This window comes from Symphalangus syndactylus, chromosome 8, assembly GCF_028878055.3.
Source record: "Symphalangus syndactylus isolate Jambi chromosome 8, NHGRI_mSymSyn1-v2.1_pri, whole genome shotgun sequence".
In the NCBI taxonomy this organism is placed as follows: Eukaryota; Metazoa; Chordata; class Mammalia; order Primates; family Hylobatidae; genus Symphalangus; species Symphalangus syndactylus.
Genome location: NC_072430.2, coordinates 35,397,709 through 35,424,835, shown reverse-complemented (window position 1 = coordinate 35,424,835; position 27,127 = coordinate 35,397,709). Strand labels below are relative to the sequence as shown.

Genomic DNA, 27,127 nt, shown 5'->3' with positions numbered 1-27,127 from the left:
CACAAAGTATCCTGCTAAAGTAGAAGTGAAATAAAGGCATTTTCACATAAATTAAAACTGAATTTGGGCTGGGCGCGGTGCCTCACGCCTGTAATCTCAGCACTTTGGGAGGCCGGGGCGGGCGGATCACGAGGTCAGGAGATTGAGACCATCCTGGATAACATGGTGAAACCCCATCTCTACTAAAAATACAAAAAAATTAGCCAGGCATGGCAGCGGGTGCCTGTACTCCCAGCTACTCAGGAGGCTGAGGCAGGAGAATGAACCTGGGAGGCGTAGCTTGCAGTGAGCCGAGATTGTACCACTGCACTCCAGCCTGCGCGAGAGTGAGACTCCGTCTCAAAAAAAAAAAAAAACAACTGAATTTGTCCCCAGTGAACGTGCTCTAAAGGAAATACAAATGGGTGCTCTTCAGAAAAAAGGAAACTTACTAGAAGCTGGGAGATACAGTAAGAAATAAAGAGCTGGCCAGGTGTGGTGGCTAATGCCTGTAATCCCAGCCTTTGGGAGGCTGAGGTGGGCGGGAACTCTTAGCCCAGGACTTCAAGACCAGCCTGGCCAACGTGGTGAAACTCCATCTCTACTAAAAATACAAAAATTAGCTGGGTGTGGTGGTGCATGCCTGCATTCCCAGCTACTTGGGGAGGTTAAAGCACAAGAATCGCTTGAACCCGGGAGGCGGAGATTGCAGTGAGCCGAGATAGTGGCACTGGGCAACAGAGCAAGGATCTGTCTCAAAAAATAAAAAATAATAATAAAAAGCAATGAAAAGGTAAATCTGAAAATAAATGTAAATTAATATGGACTGTGCAAAACAACAGTATCTCATAGTACCAAAACATATAAAATCAAACACACACAGAATACTCTGAGATCTCTGTGCTGTCCTGGAAATGGTAAAAGTGCTCATTGTACCAGACTTTGATAAGTCAAAGATGCATGTCGTGATCGCTAGATAACCACTACAAGAGTAGTATCATGCTGGCAGAGGGGAAAAGATACAACAGGAAAAAGCACTCAAACCAAAAAAGGTCAATAAAGGAGAGAAAAGTAAACACAAAAAGCAAGATACACAGAAAGCAAGTAAAACAGAAAATTTTAAGTAAACTAAATTTTACATTAATGTAAAAATAAGATGTTTAATTGAACAGGTTTATTATAATTCCTATCAGCTAACATTTAGATCTACCTTTCACTGTTTTTTTTTTCCTGAAGACTCCACTGCTAGTCTTAAAACCAACCGTTCTTAATAAGTATCTAATGCTCATCTGTACATGTCCTAAATTAGAAATAATTGCAAACTTAGTGGAAAAAAATATAAATGTTAAAGTTCTTTTTATTTTAATATCAAAAGAAGCCACGAAACGTGTGTGCACACATGGTACTTTGATGGACATTATACAACTTCCATTAAACGAGCTTACTTCTGTTCTTGACCTTGAGGAAATTATGATTTAAGATGAGCAAAAGAAACATGAATGGCAAATAGCTCTGAAGAGCATCTGATATTGCAAATATTCCAGGGACTTGTTTAGAGAAAGTGACAGTTTTCATCATTGATGACTCTAGTAACAGCCTTCATCATCGGTGTTAATGCTGCTCTGTTTAAGCAGTGATTTTTCAGTGGCAGTACACGGGAGAGTCACCTGGACAGTTTTAGGAACCCTCAGTGCCTCGACCCCATCCCACATTAACCCAAATGGAATCTCCTGAGAGTGTGAGACTTGGTATTTTTTTAAGGGACTCAGGTGATTCTAATATGTAGTTCATAATTGCTCAGGGCAATGAAAACGCAACTTACAGATATAAGTGCTTGCTTCCGTCCCCCACAGATTAAAATATACAATGCAGTAAAGACATTTGGTGAGATGTTTAAACACGTACCTGTGCTTGTACATCACCTTTTTCAGCTAGGAACTGGTAATATTGAATCAAATCTTCTTCTAGCATTCCACTGTTCATTCCTGGATTTTCCACTTCATCAGGCAGCCGTATTCTCTGTACTACTGAGCCTCCTGTTAGCGAGATATCACTAGCAACTGAAATACAGGGATAAAATAATAAGGTGGAGGAAAATCAGAAGAATTGTTTCAGAGAGAGAAGTACAATTCTAGCTGCCAAACGTTGACAAACACAATGTTAAAGGAAGCTGTTTTTACAGTAGTCTATATAGATCGCAAATCAGTAATCTATTAATAAATTAACTTTTTTCACAACATAAATAGAACCTAAAGCAAAATTATATAAAGAAAAAAGTACTTCTGAACCTCAACTAGTTTAAAGATGAGTCCACATAAAAGAGCCATTTATAATACTTCAAATAGAACAATAAAAACAGAAATGTTTAAAGTTAATTCATTTTTTTTTCCCTAAAAGGTAAAAGGGGAAACATAGATACCATGATTGGCAACAAGACGATAGTGAGTCAGGGCAGATTCACAACTCTGGAGGACGCCGATGCCAGCCCAGTATCTGTAACCCTGTAAAACAACTTCACGTGAGGCGGCAGCAGTTTCACGTATCTCAGTGTCATTCTTCGTGGAAAAAATAAAGCTAAGCACACCCAGAATTTTGCTGTCATTTGATCCAACTACACTAACACCTTATTTATGCTAAGTTTTAGGTTTTGAGGTAATTTATTCAGCAACTTCAACGAGAAGGCCATAGCTAAGAACAAGGAAATAAATAATATAGTTCCTAGAGCAATCAAAATAAATGTCATAAACTTTATTTTTGAAGTGTGTACATTTTACTCGTAAGAGAAAAATTATAAGGGCTTTCGCTTAGAACCAGTTTTAATCTTAGACACAATTTTATCAAAAATGAGTTAATCTTCCAAATTAGCAAAGAAAAAGTAACAAATTAGCAAAATAGGGAAAATGAGACTACTGGAAGCAGGCACAGTGTCACTAGCAATAAATGACCAGAATAAATGGGAAGACAGCTAATCATGAAGAGTAAAAAACAGAAAGTAGAGCTCTCTGGAGTTATTCTGCACAAATAACTTCATGAACTTTAACATTTCTTAGGGCATTGTTGCAAAATAATGTATAATATTATTTCACGTTCTTTTTTTTTTTTTTTGAGACAGAGTCTCGCTCTGTTGCCCAGGCTGGAGTGCAGTGGTGCGATCTCAGCTCACTGCAAGCTCCGCCTCCCGCGTTCACGCCATTCTCCTGCCTCAGCCTCCTGAGTAGCTGGGACTACAAGCGCCCGCCACCAAGCCCGGCTAATTTTTTTTTGTATTTTTTAGTAGAGACGAGGTTTCACCGTGTTAGCCAGGATGGTCTGGATCTCCTGACCTCATGATCCTCCCGCCTCAGCCTCCCAAAGTGCTGGGATTACAGGCATGAACCACCGTGCCTGGCCAATATTTCATGTTCTTTTTCTGTAGCCACCATTTACAAAATTTTGAAAAACCAAAGAACATTTTTAAAAATTATGATAATCTAATTTAAAAAATGATTCTGACAATTCCAACTCAGAGAAAATTTAAAAAGAGCCATTTATCAGATCTCTCTTTTTAGGGGCAATCAGCCAAACTAACCATTTTAAAGAAAAATTGTGGACTCTACCAATTTTCATTTACATGTAGATTCCATGTGTTATATTCATTAACAAGAATTTGAAGGAAATTCAACTGAATATTTGGTCTTAATTAATACAAGCAAATCTCGATCATCAAAGCTGAAAAAGTTGTGGCCACTATAAACCACAAATTCTTCTGATATTAATATTATTAGCCTTCCACCAAAGTCTACTTACCAAAACCATGTGGGCTATTAGATTGCCCCCAAGAGCTCCAAATGTATAATATACAAGAGCCTGTGAAAGAACAAAACATGTTTAACTGAATACAGGCACACATTTATTCAATTCAAATTGTTATATGCAATAAAGTTTTAATAGTATTACCTTTGCCTGACTTGAATTAACACCAAGTCCAGAGGCATAGAGAAAGCCAAGGGCCTGAAATAAATGATAAAAATAAGAAATCTTGCTTTGGTGAAGGTTTATCCAAGACAGACACAGACAGACACAGTTTTATATACTATGAAAAAATGCAAGAGTCTTTAAATGCTAAAAGATTTGAATTCAAGTATGTACAAACATGGATTAAAGAGCCCTGGAAAAGCATTCAGGGTTTTACCCATTACACAATTAAATTAAATGTAACATTATTTAAAAAAAAAATTTATTTATTTGTGGATTTTTGTTTTTTGTTTTTTTTTTTTGAGACAGGGTCTCACTCTGTCATCCAGGCTGGAATGCAGTGGCATGATCTTGGCTCACTGCAACCTCCGCCTACTGGGTTCAAGTGGTTCTCCCACCTCAGCCTCCCGAGCAGCTGGGACTACGTAGAGGCGTATGCCACCATGCCCGGCTAGTTTTTGTACTTTTTGGTAGAGACAGGGTTTCACCATGTCGGCCAGGCTGCTCTCGAACTATTGACCTCAAGTGATCCACCCACCTCTGCCTCCCAAACTGCTGAGATTACATGGGTGAGCCACTGTACCCAGCCACAATTAAATGTAACTTTATTTTTATTAATTTATTTTTTCCGAGACAGAGTCTTGCTCTGTTGCCTAGGCTGGAGTGCAATGGCACAATCTCGGCTCACGGGAGCCTCTGCCTCCCAGATTCAAGCAAGTCTCCTACCTCAGCCTCCTGAGTAGCTGGGATTACAGGTGCTGACACCATGCCCAGCTAATTTCTTTTTGTATTTTTAGTAGAGACAGGGTTTCACCATGTTGGCCAGGCTGGTCTTGAACTCTTGACCTTGTGATCTGCCCGCCTTGGCCTCCCCAAAGTACTGGGATTACAGGCGTGAGCCACCATGCCCAGCCAAATGTAACTTTAAACAAGACAAAAAGTTTAGCTTGAGGACAATTTAATATTAACTAGAAAGACAAAGCTGAATACACGTAAACATGACTTTATGAACAGCCATTATGAAGACAACTCTCGTTATAAGTACATCAGCATATTTCTCTATATATGCAGAGAGGAATACACTATGAAAACAGACAAGATATGAATTACCAAGATAAACTATCTCAGATATAAAAAGAGGAGCAAGGGGTCAAGTTGAATAGGTCAAGGGAGAAAGGCTGCTCTACAATGTTAGAGCACACATGATTTTCTAAAAATAAAAACAAAAAAATGGAACAAACAATGCATGGGTGAAGTTCAACCCTTTGCCGTGTATGGATCACCCTTGATGATAGGAAAGTATAAGCTAACGTGACAAAGGCAGTTGTGGCAGAGACTGGAATGCTCACTGAAATCATGAGCTCCTCTACATTTTCCAGCCTCTCTGTAGAATCACATGCCTGGGATATGGCTGTCAGGGATGTAAGCCTGAAAACATCCTAATGAATCCTGAGGCTCTCTTTTCTCACTTCATCATGGTGTGGAAGCCCCGTGTAGCAATCAGTGTAGCTACATAATAGAAACAGCCTATGACCAGGAGTCACTATTCAGAAAAGAGTGATGCCAACAGGAGAGCTACATCAAATCTAGCATGAGCAAGAAATAACTCTCTGTGGTGTTAAGCCACTGTGATTTTCGGGTTTTGTCTGTTGCATCAACTAGAATTAATTTTCATGGAGAGAGTGCTTTGCAACATATAAAGTGCTGTGGCTTTGTAAGGTTCTAATATTAGAGGGAACTGATGCCTTATGAAGTAAAACCATTCTTTAGAGCAGAATACCTCTGAAAAAAAGAAGATACATGTTTTTATATAAACTGATTCACGCAAAGAAGAGAAAAAGCTTTGAAAACAAAGGGGAACAATTAAGATATAATCTGTTTATAATACAATACCGAGGAAAGAGCTGCAGAATGGTTAGATATTCAGTTCTAAGAAAACAACCATTATGACTCCTGTTATTGTTTATATAGTTTGAAAACAGACTTTCCTTGTGATTAGATATTTCATTTATCTTTAAGCAAGTCTCACGGCTTGAATAAACTTGAATTATTGAAGGAATTTTAAAAAAATATGATGGCCCCCAAAATCCAGGTGTCAATCTTAGCATTATAAAGGGGAAACAACCAGATATGTTATCAACTGATGTGATACAACGTAGAATACAGAACATCCCTTGTAATGCAGTCTAGCCAAAAATATTTTACTTGTGTTCATCAGCCTTTAGCTGTAACATCCTATTGACAGGAAATACAGGTGATGAAGAAACAAACTAAAAGCCACCATGAAAAAACAAACTGAGGTAGGATATTCTGCAGAAAAACTGGCCCTACCTGTAATATAGACAAAAAAGGCAGTGGGGTATACTAGATAACAACCAAATGTAAGGTAGAGTTCTGGATTGAATACTGGTTTGGACAAAACAGGTATAAAGAAAATTTTGGGGTTCAACATCATATGAACAGTGTGGGTGTTATATGACTTAAAATGTGCTGAGATGAAAAGGTGAAGTTCCAGAACAACAGACAGTGATATCTCATTTTAATAAAAATATCGTGTATACATACACAAACAGAAAGATCTATTACAGAAGGATATGCATACACTAATATATTATTACTCATATTTGGGTGGTACATATGTGATGTGTACTTCTTAGTTTTGTTAGTTTGTATTTCTAGTTTCCTATAATGGACATGTACTGCTTCTGTAATAAAATACTTTTTTAAAAAAACATCAAGATTAACATGAGCTGCAACATCTGAACTTTGGAAAAATGCAATGGTGAGTAATTTCAGATAAAAAGTAATTATCTTCCAATTTCATTCTCTACAGATCTAATTTGGAAAAGTACAAATGTAACTGTGGCAAGGCAGAACTGCAAAAAGGTCTTCCATGACCATAAATGTTCCTAGACTAAGGAAAAAGACTGTCCAAGAAGACTGACAAAATGGTCAGCCACAAAATTGGTATTTATCTTCCAGTCTGACTTTTTAAAAGAAGTCAGGAGATAGAGAGTAAATTGCTTTTAAAACTAACAAGTGTTACATGCAGAGAGATTCTTCACTGAGAATGTACTTACAGTCTGTCCCTTGGGAGAGCCTTCCTCAGTCAGCTTCTCAAACATCTCTCTCGCTGCCTGGATATTCTGTGGCAAGTAATCACCAAATAAAAGAGCATATGATACTCTCTCCAGGGCTTTGGTATGGTTCATGCTTGCTGCCTTTTGAAGATACCGATATGCTCTTTAAATGTAAACAATTAAAAACCAAATCAGTAATGTTTTGAAACTGCCATTAAGTTTTTTTGATCTACTAAAATGCAACATAAATAATTTCCTTATGTTACAAAACCCCTTTGATAATCTTTTTTTTTTTTTTTTGAGATGGAGTTTCACTCTTGTTGTCCTGGCTGGAGTACAATAGCATAATCTTGGTTCACTGCAACCTCCACCTCCCGGGTTCAAGCAATTCTCCTCCCTCAGCCTCCTGAGTAGCTGAGATTACAGGCGTGTGCCACCGCGCCTGGCTAATCTTGTATTTTTAGTAGAGACGGGGTTTCACCATGTTGGTCAGGCTGGTCTTGAACTCTTGGCCACCTCAGCCTCCCAAAGTGCTGGGATTACAGGCGTGAGCCACTGTGCCTAGCCACCCCCTCTGATAATCTTATTTCTATTCAGTCATATTACTTTTATATGTAAAAAACATCCTTTTTTTAAATTTTTATTTGTATTTTTTTTTGAGACAGGGTCTTCCTCTGTTGCCCAGACTGGAGTGCAACGGTGCGATCACAGCTCACTGCAGCCTCTCTGCCTTCCAAGTTCAAGTGATCCTCCTACCTCAGCCTCCCAAGTAGCAGGGACCACAGTGTGCACCATCATGCCCGGCTAATTTTTAAATTTTTTTTTAGAGACACGGTTGCACTATGCTGCCCAGATTGGCTAGCTATTTTGTTTTTCATATAAGGTACCAGTTCTCCCTGTTATCCTAATATCTTGAAATAATCTAATTTTACTAACAGTAATTCTAAAAGCTTCTATTAAAGTTAACCAGATTTGCAGTAAGAGAATATGATGGTGTCCAGTATATGATCTAATAATAACTGTTGCAATTTTCTTTTTAAATCTTTGCAGACTATAAAAATGTCAGCTGAAATTAAAAAGACATAAGATGTTATGAGATAATCACTTGTTCTGTTTTTTCCAAGCACAAATTCCTAAATTCCAGTCAAAAATTACAAAGCAAAAACAAAAAATGTACTTGACAACAATTCTTTTTGTTTTATGTCATTTTGAATTCTAAATAGTATATGCATTCTTGGTTGTTAGAAACTACTACAACTTGAGTCAATCGTTGCCATTTTACTCACTGTTTGTTACTATAATTAGTATGTGTAACAATTTTACCTTAACAAACTAAAGTGTGGTAAAAGCAATGCTACTAATGCCCATAAGTCATATTACGTTTTCTTGTAATGGAACTTAAAAAAATCTTCTGTGTCTCTGGCAGTGCATTTTTTAAAGAATGTAGTTGCTATTTGTCTCAGTAATGGCCTGTCTTGGGGGAAAAGTGGACTTAGCAGTGCTACCTACTCTCTTTTTTGGCTTTTCTTATTGCTTCCATTAAGGATTTTCATTCCAGTTTGATACATCATTTCTGCTTCCTGCATCTGCCGTCTCTTAGCAGCCTCTTCTTCAGCTAAAAACAAAATGTCAGATGCATTTAAATGGATTTTAATTCTACATCAATTATCAATCATCAGTATTCTTTCTTTTGGGCAGTCATACAAACATAATGAATGATCTTTCACTATTCCCAAATATGATTCTAAAAACACTTAAGTGTGGCCTTTACATGACACAAGATAAAACTTAAAATATATATATAAAATTCATTGAAATCATTTTCTTATAGAAATACCAATACCAAGCCACTCTCAGAGGGTACTTTTCTGTTAGTAATGTTAACTTTTTAAATATAATTCAACTAAAATTTCAGATATGTGATATGGTTTGGATCAGTGTCCCCAACAAATCTCACACTGAATTGTAATCCCTGGTGATTACAATCTCGCTCACCTGTAAGGCCTGGTGAGCGGTGACTAGATCATAGGGATGGTTTCTCATGAATGGTTTAGCACCATCCCCTTGGTGCTGTTCTTGTGATAGTAAGTTCTCACGAGATCTGGTCATTTGAGAGTATGGGGCACCTTGCTCCTCACCATCTCTCTCATTCCTGCTCCCACCATACGAGATGGCTGCATCTCACATGTAAGTTTCCCAAGGCCTCCCCAGAAGCCAAGCAGATGCCAGCATCATACTTCCTGTACAGCTTGCAGAACTGTGAGCCAATTAAGCCTCCTTTCTTAATAAATTTCCCAGTCTCAGGTATTTCCTTACAGCAGCGTGAGAATGGACTAATACAATATGCCAAGGTCAGCTAAAATAAGGTCAAGACATTAGAACACAGTAGTCAGAAAAATACTGTTGGAGCCAAAGGACACTTTAGCTCTACTGGAAATACTGTATATCTTTACAAGGAGAAAATATTTGATTAACTATATAATACAAATTAGTAAAAAACTGATTATTAAATATAGAAACTGATTTAATGTTCAAGTTCACCAATTTTTCATACTGATGTAACACTGAAAATCATAGAACTGTTATAGATTTTTCAAAAGTTATTTTGCTACTGTAAGAACTCATCAAAAGAAATATATTTCATTAGAACCAGTATATATAGAAACAGAAGCAAATTCTTCTTATAATATAAAAAAATTCTGGTGCATTAACTGGAGTACCCAGTCACACTGGCCTATATCTAAAGATGGACTATATTTGATGTGCTCTTTTAGGATTGCCCAAATATTCTATAACAGGCATTATTTTTTTAAAAATTGGCATTTATAACTTTCAAGATTTTCTGTTGTTTTTTCATAGTTAGAAAGTTTTTCCTGAAAATAGCTTTCCTCAGAGGTCAGCATCTTTATGACATTTATACTAAAGATGGTTAAATATACTATATTTGTCAAATGTTACCTTGGCATAGCAAATTTCACCTTAAGTACTTTTAAAAAGTTAGTTATTTTTCTTCTAATCACTATTAACCTTCTCCATAACGGCCCAGTTTCCTTTACTGCCCCCCAAAAGTTTTATGTTAATTAATTTACCAGCCTGCCTGAAGGGTTTAACAAAACAACCTGTATATACCAATGGAAAACCATCTCTAAATAAAACGTGAGGGTAACTTGAGTGACAGCCTGAAAATAAATACACCACATGCTTCCCACTCTTAAGTCCACTCTTTAAGGCTATAACAACATCAGCAACGCTGGCCATTTCTGACCAATGTGGAAAAGGATGGCTAGAAAAAGGCCTTAAAAACATTGCAGATCTGCCTCCTACTGAGCAATACTTACTTTCACAAAAGCCCCACTTTTCATCTGCTTTGTAGTCATAGGTTGTAGCACACCACAGTCTGCCATCTTCCCTCCCATCTGATGTACATTCATCATACTCCTTATCTAGGAAAAGAAAAGGGAAGTGGCAGGGCTCCCCATGTGCTGTGCCTTCAATGGCGGTCAAAGCTGGAATGACAAGAAATAAAAATCTAAACATGAACAACACCTCTGGTATTCATGGATTCAATGCCATCAATTTTGGCTGTTAGAATTTGAAGCAAAGATTCATGATGCCTGATTTGTAACTGGGAACATAAAAGGGCTAGCAATGATTTTGATTAGGGAGGACTTGGTTTAGTCAATTTAGTGAGCATGGCTAGCTGACTACTTAGCATCTGTGTCTAGGTTAGACTTTCTAAAGTTCCTGATATATAACCTTAGAATATTAAAGGTCTACTGTAAAACTCCTGCCCAAAAAGTAAGCAAAAAATAAGGTAAAATGCAAGTGAATCAATTCTACTGCTCAGCACAGCTCTCCTTGTTTCTGAATGCCATAAGTCAATTTCTTCAGTAATACAGAGTTACATAGGGCAAATGCTTCCCCCAAGGCAAAGTTAACCACTCACACACTCCTCTGCAATCCTGTGGCATTTTATTAGAGTACTTATCACATGTATGGAAGTTACTTCTTTACCATACTCTAGTTCCCATTAGACTTTGAGCTTGTTAAGGGTAGAGACTGCATCTGTAATTTATTCTGTAAATTATTTATGAGTATCTCTTACGTGTTGAAAATTATGCTAGGTGCTAGAAATGAGGTGGATCAGAGATCTTTGCTACACACAACTTACTGCCTAGCCAGGAAGAGAGATATTAAGCAAATGTGTGATGGATGCTATGGAAAGGAAAGCCTCCCCTCTCAGGAACTGAGGTTTCAATTGAACCTGAAGGGCGTGCAGGAGTAGCAGTGAATGAAAGGCTCAGGGGTGGGGTGGGTAGGAGTACTCAAACAGATAGGTGCTAAGGTCACAAGAATCAAATGAGTGGCGAAGTGGACAAGAGAAGAGGCTAAAGCAGCATGAGGAAGCCATACTGGGGAAGACCTTACACGTCCTAATAAGGAGTTTGAACTTTTATCCTGAGAAAAAATGGAAACTCACTGAAAAGTTTTGCATAGAAGTGACATGCTCACATTTTATTAAAAGAGTGGAAAGTAGGTAAGAAGTAAGGCTGGATGCAAGGTGACCAGTTTAAAGGTTGTAACAGTAGTCTGAAAGGCAGTGGTAGCCCGGAGAGGGGAATAGAATGGAAGATGTGGATGTGATCAAGTGATGCTAAGGAGGTAGATATGGTACCACTTTCTAGATGTGTGGATAAGAGGAAAGCTGAGTCAAGGAAGACACCCAGGTGCTTTAGGGGTACATAGATGGCTGCCCTTACTAAGATACAGAATTCTAAAGGAGGAGTAGGTTACTGGGTAGGTACTGCTACATTCAAGGTGGCTACTAAAAAAACAAACAAAAAACAAAGAAAAAACCCACAAAAAAAAAAAACAGCAAAAACAAAAAATCACAAGTGAAAATGTCTTAAACATGTTTCAGTCATAGCTAAAAAAAAAAAAAAAAAATTCTCCAGTACACAGATAACACTTGAATTCAAGGGTATGCATAAGAATGCTGCATGAGAGGTATATGAGAAGACCAGAGGTCCAGGACTAAGCCTAAAACCATACACAATAGGTATGAGCCCATGTCAACTTCCACTGGGTTGCTTTTACATGGAGAATTTAATTGGGTAGCAGAGCTCGGTCATGAAGGGTATAGGTTCTGGGGTCAGAATATTTGATGCAAATCCTACCACTTATTAGCTGTGCACTTTGAGCAAATTATTTAATCTCTTAAGATTACTTAGAGATAACTTCCTTATCTCCAAATAGAAATAACAGTCTTTATTGCATTGGGTTGTTTGCAAAGACTGACTGAGATAATACATGTAAAGGACTCATTATGGTGCCTATCACTTTGGGTAATAAAAGTCCAAGAGATGACAGCTGCTATTATTATTATGGGCACCCCTGCTCTGAAGGCTAGAAAGTATCCCTTCTTTCTTTCCAGTGTAAACAAAAGACATATCCTATGATATTAATTTAAAACATATTTTCAATAAGCTATGAAAGACAAAATGAATTTCAAATGGTTTACACCAAGTAAATGTCACTCATCATCCTAGTAATAAGAGGCAAATAACTTTTTTACCTTTGCTTTGTCTATGTTTTAAAGAAAGGATCTTTAATGCAATGTACAGGCAAGAAATCCTTTAGCAACAACTTCAGAGGAGTCATTCTGACTACAGAATTTGGAAAGGACATCCCTATACACTGCTACTAGATACAAATCGGCCGCTGCTTTAGAAAGACAGTGTCTGAAAGCCAGGCACGGTGGCTCACGCCTGTAATTCCCAGCACTTTGGGAGGCTGAGGTGGGCAGATCACTTGAACCCAGGAGTTCGAGACCAGCCTGGGCAACATGGTGAAACTCTGTCTCTACCAAAAATTCAAAAAATTAGCTGGGTGTGGCAGTGGACGTCTGTAGTCTCAGCTACTTGGGAGGCTAAGGCAGGAGGATCACTTGAACCTGGGAGGCGGAGGTTGCAGTGAGCCAAGAAAGCATCTGCGGAACTGCAGTTTGTAAACCTGAATTTCAAATTAAATAGCAAATGATGGTTTAAAAGAATTAATACTTCTATAATAGAAATCTTTGTCTTAAAAACAAATAGCTTATCATAGGAATCCTAGTTGCCAAAACTTATATTTTCTAAATGTTTCAAATATATGAAATAATTCCCTTTCATGTGATGAACTATATGACAGAAAAGAAACTAGAGAGAGTAAAAAATTTTTTGACAACAAAAGGTTTTCATCTACTGCTGATTCAGCACTGATATAAGGAGGAAGAATCCCCAGGAGGCACTTGCTTCATCAATTTAGTCAAAACTGCTACCTGTCAAAATAATTCATTAGTGAGTTACTACAAAGAAAATTTGTTTCTCTCAGCTACCTTCTCCAAGGGAAATCACAATATGGAAAGTGTTACCACCTTTTAAACTCGTTTTAAAATCTTCCAAAAGTTATTGATTGGGACTCCCTAGTTTCAAATTTATTATCTCAAACAGAAACTCCTCACAATAGTTTTAATTTCAGTTAATTTTCTTTCTATGGAGAAATCCTGCAATAATTTCAAAGCCATCCTTTTAAAAACCTCCACAAGAAGAGTATCAATTTTAAAAACAATCACTGCTCCAGTATAATGAAGCTGACAGGTTATGCAATTTAAATTAGCGATAACCAGTAATCAAATCTGACACCATGAAAGGGAAAAATGGGTTCTCAGTTCTGCAGCTTCATGTAAAAATTCACATTTTCTAGATAATGAATCATATTTTGGCTCTACAATTAATGACACAGTATCCCAATCTATTTAGACCTCAAGAGGAAGATACTCATAGTACAGAACTTATTGTAATAATGAACAGAATGCTTTACACTTCAACTAGTAGAAATCTGCTCTTGCAAAGTCAATTAAAATCAGTCAAGAAAGTAAGAAAAGGTAAAAAGCAAAACAAAACTGAAAATATGCAGCGTTGGCCAGAGGATGGGTAAATGGGCACTTTCATACTCTTAGCAAGTGTATAGATTAATACAATCTCTTCAAGAGGGGCATTTGGTAATATCTATTAGAATGTAAAGGTCCATACCTTCAGATCCAGCTTTTCTACTTCCAGGATGTTTACTTAAAAAAATGCTCCCATAAACACACAAAGAGATTATGTGCAAGAGAATACTTGTACAGTATCCTAATTTTAAAAACATAAAACCAAATGAACTCAAAGATCTACTGATAGGAAACTGGGTAAATACACTATGGGGCAGCCATTAAACGAAAACCGGGGCATCGTCAACATGGAAGGAATTAAAGGTCCCTAGAGAGTAGTGGAGCCAGGGAAGAAGATCAAAGGCTGAGTCCTGAGGCAAGCTCATGTTTCAAGATCAGACAAATTCTAAGGAACCAGCAGCCAACTGAAGAAAGTATCTTCAGGGAAAAGAATACTAGTGAGGGGTTAAGATGAGGATCAGGAACCGACCAGGTATTCAGCAATTAGAATGTGACTAGTGGAGAAGAGTAGATTTAGTAGTCTGGAGGAGGCTCAAGCCTTGCTGGAGCTGGATGACAGAACAGGAAGAGAGAAAGGGAAATCAGTGATTATAGAGAACCCTTTCAAAGAATTATGCTATAAAGGGGAGTAGAGGAGTGGGATGGTAGCTGGAGGGGGACTAAGGGACACAATATTTTTGTTTTTAACAGATAAGATATTACAGCATGCTTGAACATTGAAGGAAAGAATCCAAGAGATAAAAAAGGTAAACATAGCTAGAATGCTGATCTCTCTCTCTCTCTACTGAATTAAAGGCTAGGGGAATATAAGCACATCTTTTTCTCACTTTAAATTGTAAAATCAAAACAAAAAACTAAAAGTTAATTTCTTGATCTATATAGATAAATAATTTAGTTTTGCAAATTTCTCATTTTAAGAACTTTTACAGTTTACACAGGTGATCTTTAAATAAGAAAATTATCTATTTAATCATGCTGTCTCTCTGAAACAATCTGGTACTTCCAAACATAGAGTACTAAGTAGCATATGAATCAAATATACCTGTAGTCAAAGATAGCTGAGAAATCATTATTTAGTGTTAAAAAGCTACCAACCTCAAGACAACTGTCATAGTGTTCATCAATTTTAGTAAACACCAAGATAAAAGCTCAACCAAGCAAACGATTGTCACCAAAAAAAATCTCCCAAGGACTAATAACAAAGCACCAGCACATACGGCTTAAAGGAAACAAAGTACTTGACTCAAAGTAGGTGATATAGGCCAAATGATATAGGCAATATTTTACTGCTGTCTGGGAATATGCTGTAGTAATATTTTGGGGAAAATACCAATGGTATGTAATTTGCTACAGACTGCTTTCGCCAAAAGTTGAAAACTTCTAAATAAGGTCTAGAAACTATCTTTGTAAACAAACACACACTATATGAAGAAAGCCACCGCTTTACAGATTAAAATTTATTTTTCAGAAGACGTATTCATAGGTAGAATGAACAAAACATTAAGATCAGGGTTCATACAAAGCTCAGCTCTTTCTGTGAGAAGCAACTAATCATTTTAAAATACAAAGAGAAAGCAGCACAATCACCGGCCCATGTGACCAGAATAAAGTGGCAAACTTCATATTAATCAGGTGACAGGCACTGTCAAAAACCATCCAGAATAAAACTTGCTCAGGAAAGCTGCTATTTAAGAACAGTGGGTTTCTCTAAACAATGGCTTTAAAGACAGGTGAGTTTTCAAAGCTGTGGTGTGGCTGGTATCTACAAGGATGGTCTCCTAAATGAGTTTCCTTGCACAAATAATTTTCTTGTAAAACCAAATCAAACCAAAGAAACAACAATAACAAAAAAAGCCTTTTCATGAAAGTCAGGACCTGTTGCAGGCAATGACTATTCTTCTTTCTTCTGTTTAATATGATTGCTAGGTTAAAGGTCATTCCTTCCCTGCCATCCCCACTTAAGCAACAATTAAGTAGAAATGCCATTCTATTGCTCAACAACTTGCTTCAGAACCCAATTTTAAGCAAGATGTAGTCAGTTTAAACTCAGTTCCTTTTGTGCCATTTGAGATAGACCAAGATGCTGATTACTCTATTTTTCTTTTTTAAGGCTATAAGGATGTGTTTACTGCAGAGACAAACAGTAAGAAAGTATACAAAATTAAAGAAAAATGACAGTTATCTTTACCTATCACTTCAAGTTATTTCTGTCTAGAGGTAACGACAGTTAGTGAAAAAAAGAAGTTCTGGACCTTTTTCATTTGTAAACTTATTTTTACAAATCGCTTCTTTTCACATAAAGGATTTGTGATGGTTAATTTTGTGTGTCAACCTGGCTGGGCCATAGTGCCCAGATACTGAGTATACCATTGTTCTGGATGTTCCTATGATGGTGATTTTTGGATGAAATTATTATTTAAATTGGTGGACTTTGAGTAAAGCAGATTATCCTCCATGATGTGGGCAGACCTCGCCCAATCAGTTGAAGGACTGAGCAGAATGAAGACTGAGCCCTATAAGGAAGAAATTCTCCAAGCAAACGGCCTTTGGTTCTGTTTCTCTGGAGAACTGTGACTAATAGAGGATCATACTAACTGAACTACTTTTCAATAGGACATTTTTTTGCTTTACATATCGTTGACATTCTTGTAGGTGGCAGACAGGGCAGACTGCCTCATTACTGATTTGGAACCTCTTCCCAGGTGATAGTTTCAGAATTCTCCTAGTGTCTTCTGAAAATGCTTCTGCTCTTCTGATGCAGGCAACACTTCTTCCTGAGGACCCAGGCCCTGAAGGTGCAGCTACTATCAGATTTGACCACATGGAACAAACATGAGGATGAAGCCAGTCTACTGAGGAGCTGAACAGGAAGAAAGGGAGAGCTGGAGTCTCTGATGGCACAAGTCCTGAACTGCCTATGTGTGAGTTCTAGTTACATGAGCCAAATAAACCTCTGGTTCTGCCATTGTCTGATGGATTTTCTTATTTACAACAAAACACATTCCTTTCAAAATGGCTATGAGTATTCTATAATAGGGAATACCATAATGTAATCATTCTCCTTATGATGGCCATTTAATTATTCATTCATGATCAACAAATGTTTAGATGATATGCAGAAAATAGCACAGCAAGCCTGACTAGTTATCTTTTGAAAGACCGCTTATCACGTGGCCCTCAGCTGCTATCTAGGAACTTAGATTTTGGAAGGGTTCCCACTGAGAAGTGAAGCCAGCTGGGCTTCTGGGTCAGGTGGGGACTTGGAGAACTTTTCTGTCTAGCTAAAGGATTGTAAACACACCAATCAGCACTCTGTGTCTAGCTGAAGATTTGTACACGCACCAATCAGCACTCTGTAAAAATGCACCAATCAGTGCTCTGTGTCTAGCTAAAGGTTTGTAAACGCACCAATCAGCACTGTGTAAAAACGGACCAATCAGCTCTCTGTAAAAACAGACCAATCAGCTCTCTGTAAAATGGACCAATTGGTGCTCCATAAAATGGACCAATCAGTAGGATGTGGGCAGGGCCAAATAAGGGAATAGAAGCTGGCCACCTGAGCAAGCAGCGGCAACCCCCTCGGGTCCCCTTCCACATTGTGGAAGCTTTGTTCTTTCGCTCTTCACAATAAATCTTGTTGCTGCTCCCTCTTTGGGTCCGCACCACCTTTATGAGCTCTAACGCTCACTGCGAAAGTCTGCAGCTTCACTGCTGAAGTCAGTCAGACCACGAACCCACAGGAGGAACAAACAACTCCAGACGCACCTTTAAGAACTGTAACACTCACCGCGAGGGTCTGTGGCTTCATTCTTGAAGTCAGCAAGACCAAAAACCCACCAGAAGGAATAAATTCTGGACACATTTTGGCACCCACAAAGGGACAATCACCAAGCAGTGAGTACCACAGGACCCCTTTCGTTTGCTATTCTGTCCTATTTTTCCTTAGAATTCAGGGGCTAAATACTGGCACCTGTTGGCCAGTTAAAAGCAACCAGCGCGGCTGCCGGAATAAAGACATGGATGTCAGGCTTTCTGGGAAAGAGCTCTCTAACCATCCCCAACTCTTCGGAGTTGGGAGCATTGGTTTGCCTGGAACCAGCTTCTGCTTTCCCTGTACTTCTGGGCTGAGCCGAGGGTCAACAGAGAGGAAAGCTATTCAGCTCCGGGGTTCCGACAACAAGTTGGTTGACCCTGCGGCCATCAGCGGAACTCTCAAAGTCACATCACCCAAGCGAGACTGACCCATCTATCCTATCTATCCTGACCCTTGCCCCCTGGGTCCTAATGCTTGTCAGACAAACTTCCTCTCACCTCTCTTCTCTGAGGCTAGTCCTGCTTCTAAAAACCACTCCCTGTCTCTGGTGTTTTTCTAGTTTCTCCTATGAGAATGATTTCTAGCATATACTCCAGGACTCTACTCCCTTCTTTAGGCACCTGGGCTCACTAATCAGAAAGATACAATTTTTGCCCAAAGCCCCATCGGGGCAGGGGACTATCTTATCTGGAATTTTAGGATCCCTCCTCAGGCTAGCAGGCCTAACAAAAGCTATTCCTGAAGCTAGGATATGGGAAGCCTCAGAAATGATATCCTTCCTATTCAAGTGAGGACAAAAGGCATCACTCTTCCAACTCTGGAGATCCCTCCCCTCCCTTAGGGTATGGCCCTCCACTTCATTTTTGGGGCATAACATCTTTATAGGACATGGGTAAAGTCCCACTACTAACAGGAGAATGCTTAGGACTCTAACAGGTTTTCAAGAATGCATTGGTAAGGGCCACTAAATCCGACTTTTCTCGGTCCTCTTTGTGGTCTAGGAGTACAGGCAAGGGTGCAGGTTTTTGAGAATGCGTTGGTATAGGGCCACTAAATCCGACCTTCCTTGGTCCTCTTTGTGGTCTAGGAGGAAAACTAGTGTTTCTGCTGCTTTGTCGGTGAGTGCAACTATCCGATCAGGAGGGTCCAGGGACCCTTGTGGGTTCTTAGGCAGGGAGATAAACAAACCAAAACCACAGGCGGTTCTTTCAGATGGGAAACAAGCATCAATAGACTCACCCTTGAAATGCATCCTAAGCCACTGGGACCAATTTGACCCACAAACCCTGAAAAAGAGGCAGCTCATCTTTTTCTGCACTATGGCCTGGCCCCAATATTCTCTCTGACAGGGAAAAATGGTCACCTGAGGGAAGTATCAATTACAGTACTATCCTGCAGCTTGACCTTTTCTGTAAGAGGGAAGGCAAATGGAGTGAAATACCTTATGTCCAAGCTTTCTTTTCATTGAAGGAGAATCCACAACTATGCAAAGCTTACAATTTACATCTCACAGGAGGACCTCTCAGCTTACCTCCATATCCTAGCCTCCCTATAGCTCCCCTTCCTATTAATGATAAGCCTCCTCTAATCTCCCCTGCCCAGAAAGAAACAAGCAAAGAAATCTCCAAAGGACCACAACCACCCACCCCCTGCCCCCGGGCTATTGGTGATGTCCCCTTCAAGCTGTAGGGGGAGGGGAATTTGGCCCAACCCAGGTACATGTCCCCTCCTCCCTCTCTGATTTAAAGCAGATCAAAGTAGACCTGGGGAAGCTTTCAGATAATCCTGATAGGTATATAGATGTCCTACAGGGTCTAGGGCAAACCTTCAATCTCACTTGGAGAGATGTTATGTTATTGCTAGATCAAACCCTGGCCTTTAATGGAAAGAATGCAGCTTTAGCTGCAGCCCAAGAGTTTGGAGATACCTGGTATCTTAGTCAAGTAAATGATAGACTGACAGCCGAAGAAAGGGACAAATTCCCTACCAGTCAGCAAGCCGTCCCCAGTATGGATCCCCACTGGGATCTAGACTCAGATCATGGGGAATGGAGTCATAAACATCTGCTGACCTGTGTTCTAGAAGGACCAAGGAGAATTAGGAAAAAGCCCATGAATTATTCAATGATGTCCACCATAACTCAGGGAAAGGAAGAAAATCCTTCTGCCTTCCTCAAGAGGCCTTAAGAGAACATACTCCCCTGTCACCTGACTCACTTGAGGGTCAACTGATTCTAAAGGATAAATTTATTACCCAATCAGCTGCAGATATCAGAAGAAAGCTCCAAAAGCGAGCCCTGGGCCCTGAACAAAATCTGGAGGCATTACTAAACCTGGCAACCTTGGTGTTCTATAATAGGGACCAAGAGGAACAGGCCAAAAAGGAAAAGTGAGATCAGAGAAAGGCCACAGCCTTGGTCATGGCCCTCAGACAAACAAACCTTGGTCGTTCAAAGAGGACAGAAAATGGAGCCGGCCAATCGCCTGGTGGGGCTTGTTATCAATGTGGTTTGCAAGGACACTTTAAAAGATTGTCCAATGAGAAACAAGCTGCCCCCTCGCCTGACTATGCCGAGGCAATCAATGGAAGGTGCACTGTCCCAGAGGACAAAGGTTCTCTGGGCCAAAAGCCCCCAACCAGATGATCCAACAACAGGACTGAGGGTGCCCAGGGCAGGCGCCAGCTCATGTCATCTCCCTCACTGAGCCCCAGGCACGTTTAACCATTGAGGACCAGGAAATTGACTTTCTCCTGGACACCGTGACCTTCTCAGTGTTAATCTCCTGTCCCAGACAACTGTCCTCGAGGACCGTTACCATCTGAGGAATCCTGGGACAGCCTGTAACCAGGTATTTCTCCCACCTCCTCAGTTGTAATTGGGAGACTTTGCTCTTTTCACATGCCTTTGTTATGCCTGGAAGTCCCAGTACCCTTATTAGGGAGGGATATATTAGCCAAAGCTGGAGCTATTATCTACATGAATATGGGGAACAAGTTACCCATTTGTTGTCCTCTGCTTGAGGAGGGAATCAACCCTGAAGTCTGGGCATTAGAAGGAACAAATTTTGGACACACCACTATTCTAACTTATAAAAGTGTATGGAGCCCAAACCGTACAAACATGTGGTTTACACTCAATACTACCTATTTTTCTTCTGGGATTCTACAGTTTTGGTACATGCTAGCAGAGGGTGATTACAAACTAGTTTTCAATAAAAACTCCAGGCACTGGGTCTCTAATGAGCCTCCCTGGTAGACAACATTTCACATGTGTTGTTACAATTTGCCGCTGGGGGAATTAAGTGCATCCTGCAGAAGTTCTGCGGGAGAGGACCCTCGGAAGCTTCTACCTTGTTTCCTCCAGACTTCCCCTCATGTATCTTGCACCTGTGCTGATTTTGCTTTGCCCCCTTTTGCTGTAATAAATCATAGCTGTGAAGGCAACTATATGTCAAATCCCCCTACCAAATCATTAAACCTGGGGATGGTCTAGGGGATCCCTGACACAGATGCATCAGAAGTGGGATTTGCTAGAATGACCCTGACTCACTGATATATGGTGAAAGCGTTGTTTGAGAAGAGGAAGGATAAAGGGCAGAATATGATGAATCTTTGGGGCCTGAGTGGTCATGGAGTCATCCATGGTATGAAGCAGTAGCTGAGCTGCTGTTTGTTGAGAGCCATAGAATCTGAAAGTGACAGATCCAGCTCCAGAAAAGCTGGCTTGCTGGATGCCCCTGACTGCTTTTAGTCCTGCTGGCTAAAATGAGGGAAAAGGCAGTGTATTGCATGTGAGGCCTGTAGTTTTTGTTCTCTCTTCTAGATGGGAAGAGAAAGGACCCCCAAATTCCCAAGGATGGGCCAAACCAAAAATGCTACAAGTTTGAACTGCTCTCTTTAAAAAGTTAAATCTGGTCTGGAACAAAATTTTAGATAAACCAGAAAACAAACAAAAAAACTGGGGGAGGTAACAATCCAGCAGTTTTTTTCAGCCTTGCTGCTGCTCTTGCTACAATATCCTCCCCAGCCTCCCTTCCTCCACTGCATTCCAGGATCTTCCCTGGCAGCTGTAATGTTAACAGTGCAAACACTGAATTTACTGCTAGGAGGCTGAGTAAACTGCAGTAGGGAGAAAAAAAAAAAAAAGAAGAAAATTTTTAAAATGGCTTTATATTTTGTGGCTATTGCATCTAGACGTATTGTAAAAATTAAAATAAAATGTTAAACACCTGTAATTTTGTAAATACCAGAGGAATAATCTTGATCAGGGGAAGCTGCAAAAAAATGTGTTAGTGGAACACAACTTCCTTGCTTTTTGCTGCCAGTGAGAGGACTGGAATTTGAACTCTTTTGAGTTTTGGAAACAGAGTATCTGTAATTGATGGTTTGCTTCCAGGGTTACCATGCATACCCTCTGGGACTGAACAACTTCTTTTTTTTTTTTTTGAGACAGTCTCGCTGTGTCACCCAGGCTGGAGTGCTGTGGCATGATCTCAGCTCACTGCAGCCTCTGTCTCTGTCTCCCAGGCTCAAGCGATTCTCATGCCACCACACCTGGCTAATTTTTTATATTCTTAGTAGAGATGAGGTTTTGCAATATTGGCCAGGCTGGTCTTGAACTCCTGGCCTCAAGTGATCCACCTGCTTTGGCCTCCCAAAGTGCTGGGATTACAGGCGTGAGCCACTGTGCCCGGCCTGGGACTGAACTTCTTGTACTCTGACTCTCATGAGACTGACTCAGCCCTGGAAAGCTTTTAGGTCAGCTTCCACTTACTAGGCCACAGTTGTGCTGCGGCTGATTTAAAAAAAACAAAAAAGTTAATACAGAAACTTAAGACCACGTACAAAAACAAATAATAGGTAAAATGTGTTTTAAAAAAGATAGGCCGGGCGCGGTGGCTCACGCCTGTAATCCCAGCACTTTGGGAGGCCGAGGTGGGTGGATCACCTGAAGTCAGGAGTTCAAGACCAGCCTGGCCAACACGGTGAAACCCCATCTCTACTAAAAATATAAAAATTAGCTGGGCGTGGCAGCAGGCGCCTGTAATCCCAGCTGCTTGGGAGACTGAGGCAGGAGAATCGCTTGAACCCAGGAGGCAAAGGTTGCAGTGAGCAGAGATCGTGCATCGTGCCATTGCACTCCAGCCTGGGGGACAAGAGCGAGACTTCGTCTGAAAAAAAAAAAAGGTGAAAAGATTAGAAAGGTTAATTTAAGAACTTAAGGAGGAAGCCTATTGATTTTCTAAGATAGGCCATTATGATAAATGGGAATTGTTTTAACTGGCTAAGTCCAGGCCTCCTAAAAGGCATACCTAAAATCAATACTGCAGGCTGGTCTTACTACCATCTAGGTCTTATTGGTAACTCTGCTATAAAGATGCCTTGGCCAATGACCTAGGGAGTAGACTGTGCAGAGAAGAGTTAACAAAACAGACATAAACTTCTCTCTTTGAGAAGGTTGGCTTACAAGGTTGGCCCTTGGTTAGCATCTGGAAATTTAGATTTCTGGAGAATTCCCACCATCCTACTATAAAGATGCCTTGGCCAATTACCTAGGGAGTAGACTGTGCAGAGAAGAGTTAACAAAACAGACATAAACTTCTCTCTTTGAGAACGTTGGCTTACCAGGTTGGCCCTTGGTTAGCATCTGGAAATTTAGATTTCTGGAGAGTTCCCACCATCCTACAGATAAGAGTGGCTCACCCAAACTCTACAATGTTGAACACCTGCTTTCCTTCTGCAAGTTTGGTACACGTCAGGAAGAGACTGCCAGCTTAACCAGCCCCCAGTAACAACTCTAGGTCTCTATAAGCTACCTGGGTAGAAAACATTTCACATGTGTTATCTTAACTTGTTGCTGCCGGATTTAAGAACTCCCTGTGTGACTCCTCTGGGAGAGGACCCTTGAAAGCTTACATCTGGTTTCCCCTACACTTCATTCCATGCTTTTCCTTTGCTGATTTTGCCTTCTAGTCTTCCACTGTGACAAATTATAGCTGTGAACACAACTTACAGAGTCCTTTGAGTCAGCATAGATTTACTAGGAGCACTTCCTACCAAATTACTGCACCTGAGGGTGTGGTCTTGGGGTTCCCCAACACAACTGGGAATAAATGTGAAATGTTCAAGAAATAGCAAGAGGGCAAGTATGGCGGGAGTCACGTAAAGGGAAGTGGCAGAAGAGTTAGTTAAAGAGACAGGCAGGGCCTGATGTCAGGCCTTGTTAATAGAAGAAGTTTGGATTTTATTTTGAGTAGGACAGGAAGCCAAAGGAGGTTTCTGAGCAGGAAGAAGTCTCAGTCTGGCTGCTGTTAGGGAACTGACAGTGGGGGAAAGAGCAAACGGAGGAAGGCCAGATAGGAAGCTCTTACATATAGTAAACACTTTGGTTCAGGAACCACTTCAGAAAGGAGAAACCTAAGTTTATTTTTAAGAATGAACAGAAATTTGACAGTGGATTTGGGCAAGGGAATGAGGAAGGCATCCTAAACAGTGAGGAGAACCTGTACAAAGGCCCAGGGGCATAAACTGTATGTTGTGTTTGAAGAACAGAAAAGGGTTTTGTATTGCTGAAAAAGGCTTCTTAGGGGAGGGGTACACTGAAGGCTCTGTGAATCATGCTAAGGACTGCATACTTCACCTCCCAGGCAAACAGGGAAGTAATGGAGGCCTGTAAACAGGGGAGTTATGGGGTCAAATTTGAGTTTGAGAAAGATTAATATGGTAGCAACATGACTGAGAGGCTGACAAAGGGCAAAAGTTTCAGAGTAACTGTCACATAACCAGTTCTAGTGTAGCTGGAACTGTACACAGAGCCATATATATGCAATTTATGTTATATATTATATATGCATAAGTACATAAGCATTTTCGTGTATTAAGAATAAATTAAAAACAAGTATAAATCATTATTGAAAAGTGAAAACTGGTACAAATTAATCTAAATGTTTATAAAGTTGTTGATATAACCAGAGAATTATTAGTGATTTTAAAACACTGTATTACTACAAATCCCCAGCAAAATATATACTGAGAAGAAGGACCATAAAGGAATCTTGGGCTGCATTCAGTGGTCCCACAGTTAGTGGTAAGGGCCACTGTTATTTTGAAACTATATATACATATTTATTATGATAAAACAAAGTAACATTAATGTCATTAGGTACTAAGATATTCAGCACCCGTGAAAGGAGATAACAAAAAAGAAGCAAAAACTCTGATAAGGTGGAAAGGGCTCGCAGCAGACCTGCAATCTGTTCTTTCTTCTTACTGGGCCAAAACAGAGTGAGCAGATACCTCTCTCCAAGCATCATCAAATCACCTTAGAAACATGGTAAAGAGAGACCTCTGGCAAACACACTGAAGGTATTTACTATTGGAAGAGTCATTACTTATGAAATGCTTCAGCAGGATGAACTTTATCTGTCTACACTGCTCATTATACAAAAACCTGGGATGTACGTAGGCATGACTCTCTAGAAAACAGCACATACACTATGTAATTATCAGAGAAGAAACCAGTGATGTCTCATGTCGGAAACAGCTTTCTTTCATGGAATTGACACTCTACAGGCATTACTTAGAGGCCTCGAGTGTTGAACTCTGAGCTGGAGCACAGTCTAATTGAGGAAAGAAAGGACCCGCTCCGGCAGTCACAGACTTCTCTACACCCTGCTCACGTCTTATGATAATTTTATCTTTGAAAACATTTGCCAAGCTTGATACTAGGTTAGGATCTCTGATTCTTATAAGTTCAATTTGTCAATCTGATTTTTGTTATCTTGCCTGTAATATTTAATTTGAACTGGAAGTTATCAGTATGAAAGATACATTTCCTAATCCAATGCACCAAAAAGACCTATAAGTAATGAAAATTTAGCAATGCAGATGGCTGGTGCTTATAGTATCTAACCCACTAAAAGGAATCTGGGTTCCTTGGAGAAAGAGCTGACATTCATTTCTGGGTCAAGAAATGTACAAAATAAGTTTAGGACATCCTTGTTCTGCCTGGAAAAAAAAAAGTTACGAAAGATCACCAGGATCTAGTCAAAAAGACAAAGGAATGATTACCAATGGCCAAAAAAGGAAAATTCTGAGCAATCAACAAAAAAGAATGATTGCAATGAACACAAATACAATCACGTGACACATCATAACTTCTTGGTCAACAACAGACTGTATATACCATGGTGGTCCCATAAGATTATAATGAAGCTAAAAAATTCCTATCACCTAGGGATGTCCTAGTCGTTATAACATGTAGCACAATCCATTACTCGTGTTTTTGTAGTGAAATCAGTGTGAATAAACCTACTGCACTTCCAGTTGTATAAAAGTATAGTAATACAATTATGTACAGTACATAACACCTGATAGTGATAATAAACAACTGTTACTGGTCTACATATTTACTATACTTTTCATCCTTACTTTAGCATGTACTCCTACTTATCAAAAAAAAAAAAAGTTAACTGTAAAACGGCATTAGGTGTGTCCTTCAGGAAGTATAGGCATCGTTATCATAGGAGATGACAGATCCATGCCTGTTAATGGTCCTGAAGACCTTCCAGTGGGATAAGATGTGGAGGTGGAAGACAGTGATATTGATGATCCTGACCCCGTGTAGGCACAGGCTAATATGTATGTTTGTCTTAGTTTTTAACAAAAATGTTTAAAAAGTTAAAAAAAAAATTTTTTAAATAGAAAAAAGCTTATCAAATAAGGATTATAAAGAAAATATTTTTGTATAGCTGTACAATGTGTCTGTATTTTAAGCTAAGTGTTACTACAAAATAGTCGAAAAGCTGAAAAATTTATAAACGAAAATATAAAAGTTTACAAACTAAAAAAGTTACCATAAACTAAGGTTAATTTACTATTGAAAAAAATTTTTGAAAATAAATTTAGTGCAGCCTAAGTGTACATTGTTTATAAAAGTTTACAGTGGTGTACAGCAATGTTCCAGGCCTTCACATTCACTCAGCACTCACCACTCACTCACAGACTCACCCAGAGCAACTTCCAGTCCTGCAAGTTCCATTCATGGGAAGTGCCCTAGACAAGTGCACCATTTTAAAATCTTTTATACCATATTTTTACGTGCCTTTTCTATGTTTAGATAGATTTAGATAAACACATAATTATCACTGTGTTACAACTGAGTACCGTATTCAATACAATAACAAGCTGTAGAAGTTTGTAGCCTAAGCAGCCGGGTGTGGTGGCTCACACCTGTAATCCCAGCACTTTGGGAGGCTGAGGCGGGCGGATCACAAGGTCAGGAGATCGAGACCATCCTGGCTAACACGG

The 27,127-nt window shown here is 39.6% G+C and overlaps 1 protein-coding gene across 2 annotated transcripts in view; it reads right to left on the bottom strand.

Annotated features, from left to right (window-relative positions):
* The window catches only part of SEL1L (SEL1L adaptor subunit of SYVN1 ubiquitin ligase), a 61,992-nt gene that overhangs the window by 23,261 nt on the left and 11,604 nt on the right, over positions 1–27,127 (bottom strand). Inside the window, exons 4-10 of one of the 2 annotated variants that reach the window (XM_055288536.2) lie at positions 10,352–10,519; positions 8,523–8,628; positions 7,014–7,176; positions 3,916–3,969; positions 3,766–3,825; positions 2,399–2,480; positions 1,885–2,039 (exon numbers count right to left, since the gene is read on the bottom strand). In XM_055288536.2, coding sequence (XP_055144511.1) covers positions 1,885–2,039; positions 2,399–2,480; positions 3,766–3,825; positions 3,916–3,969; positions 7,014–7,176; positions 8,523–8,628; positions 10,352–10,519 — 788 coding nt within the window. The remainder of the gene's footprint in view (positions 1–1,884; positions 2,040–2,398; positions 2,481–3,765; positions 3,826–3,915; positions 3,970–7,013; positions 7,177–8,522; positions 8,629–10,351; positions 10,520–27,127) is intronic. The other variant, XM_055288537.2, reaches the window with a different exon arrangement.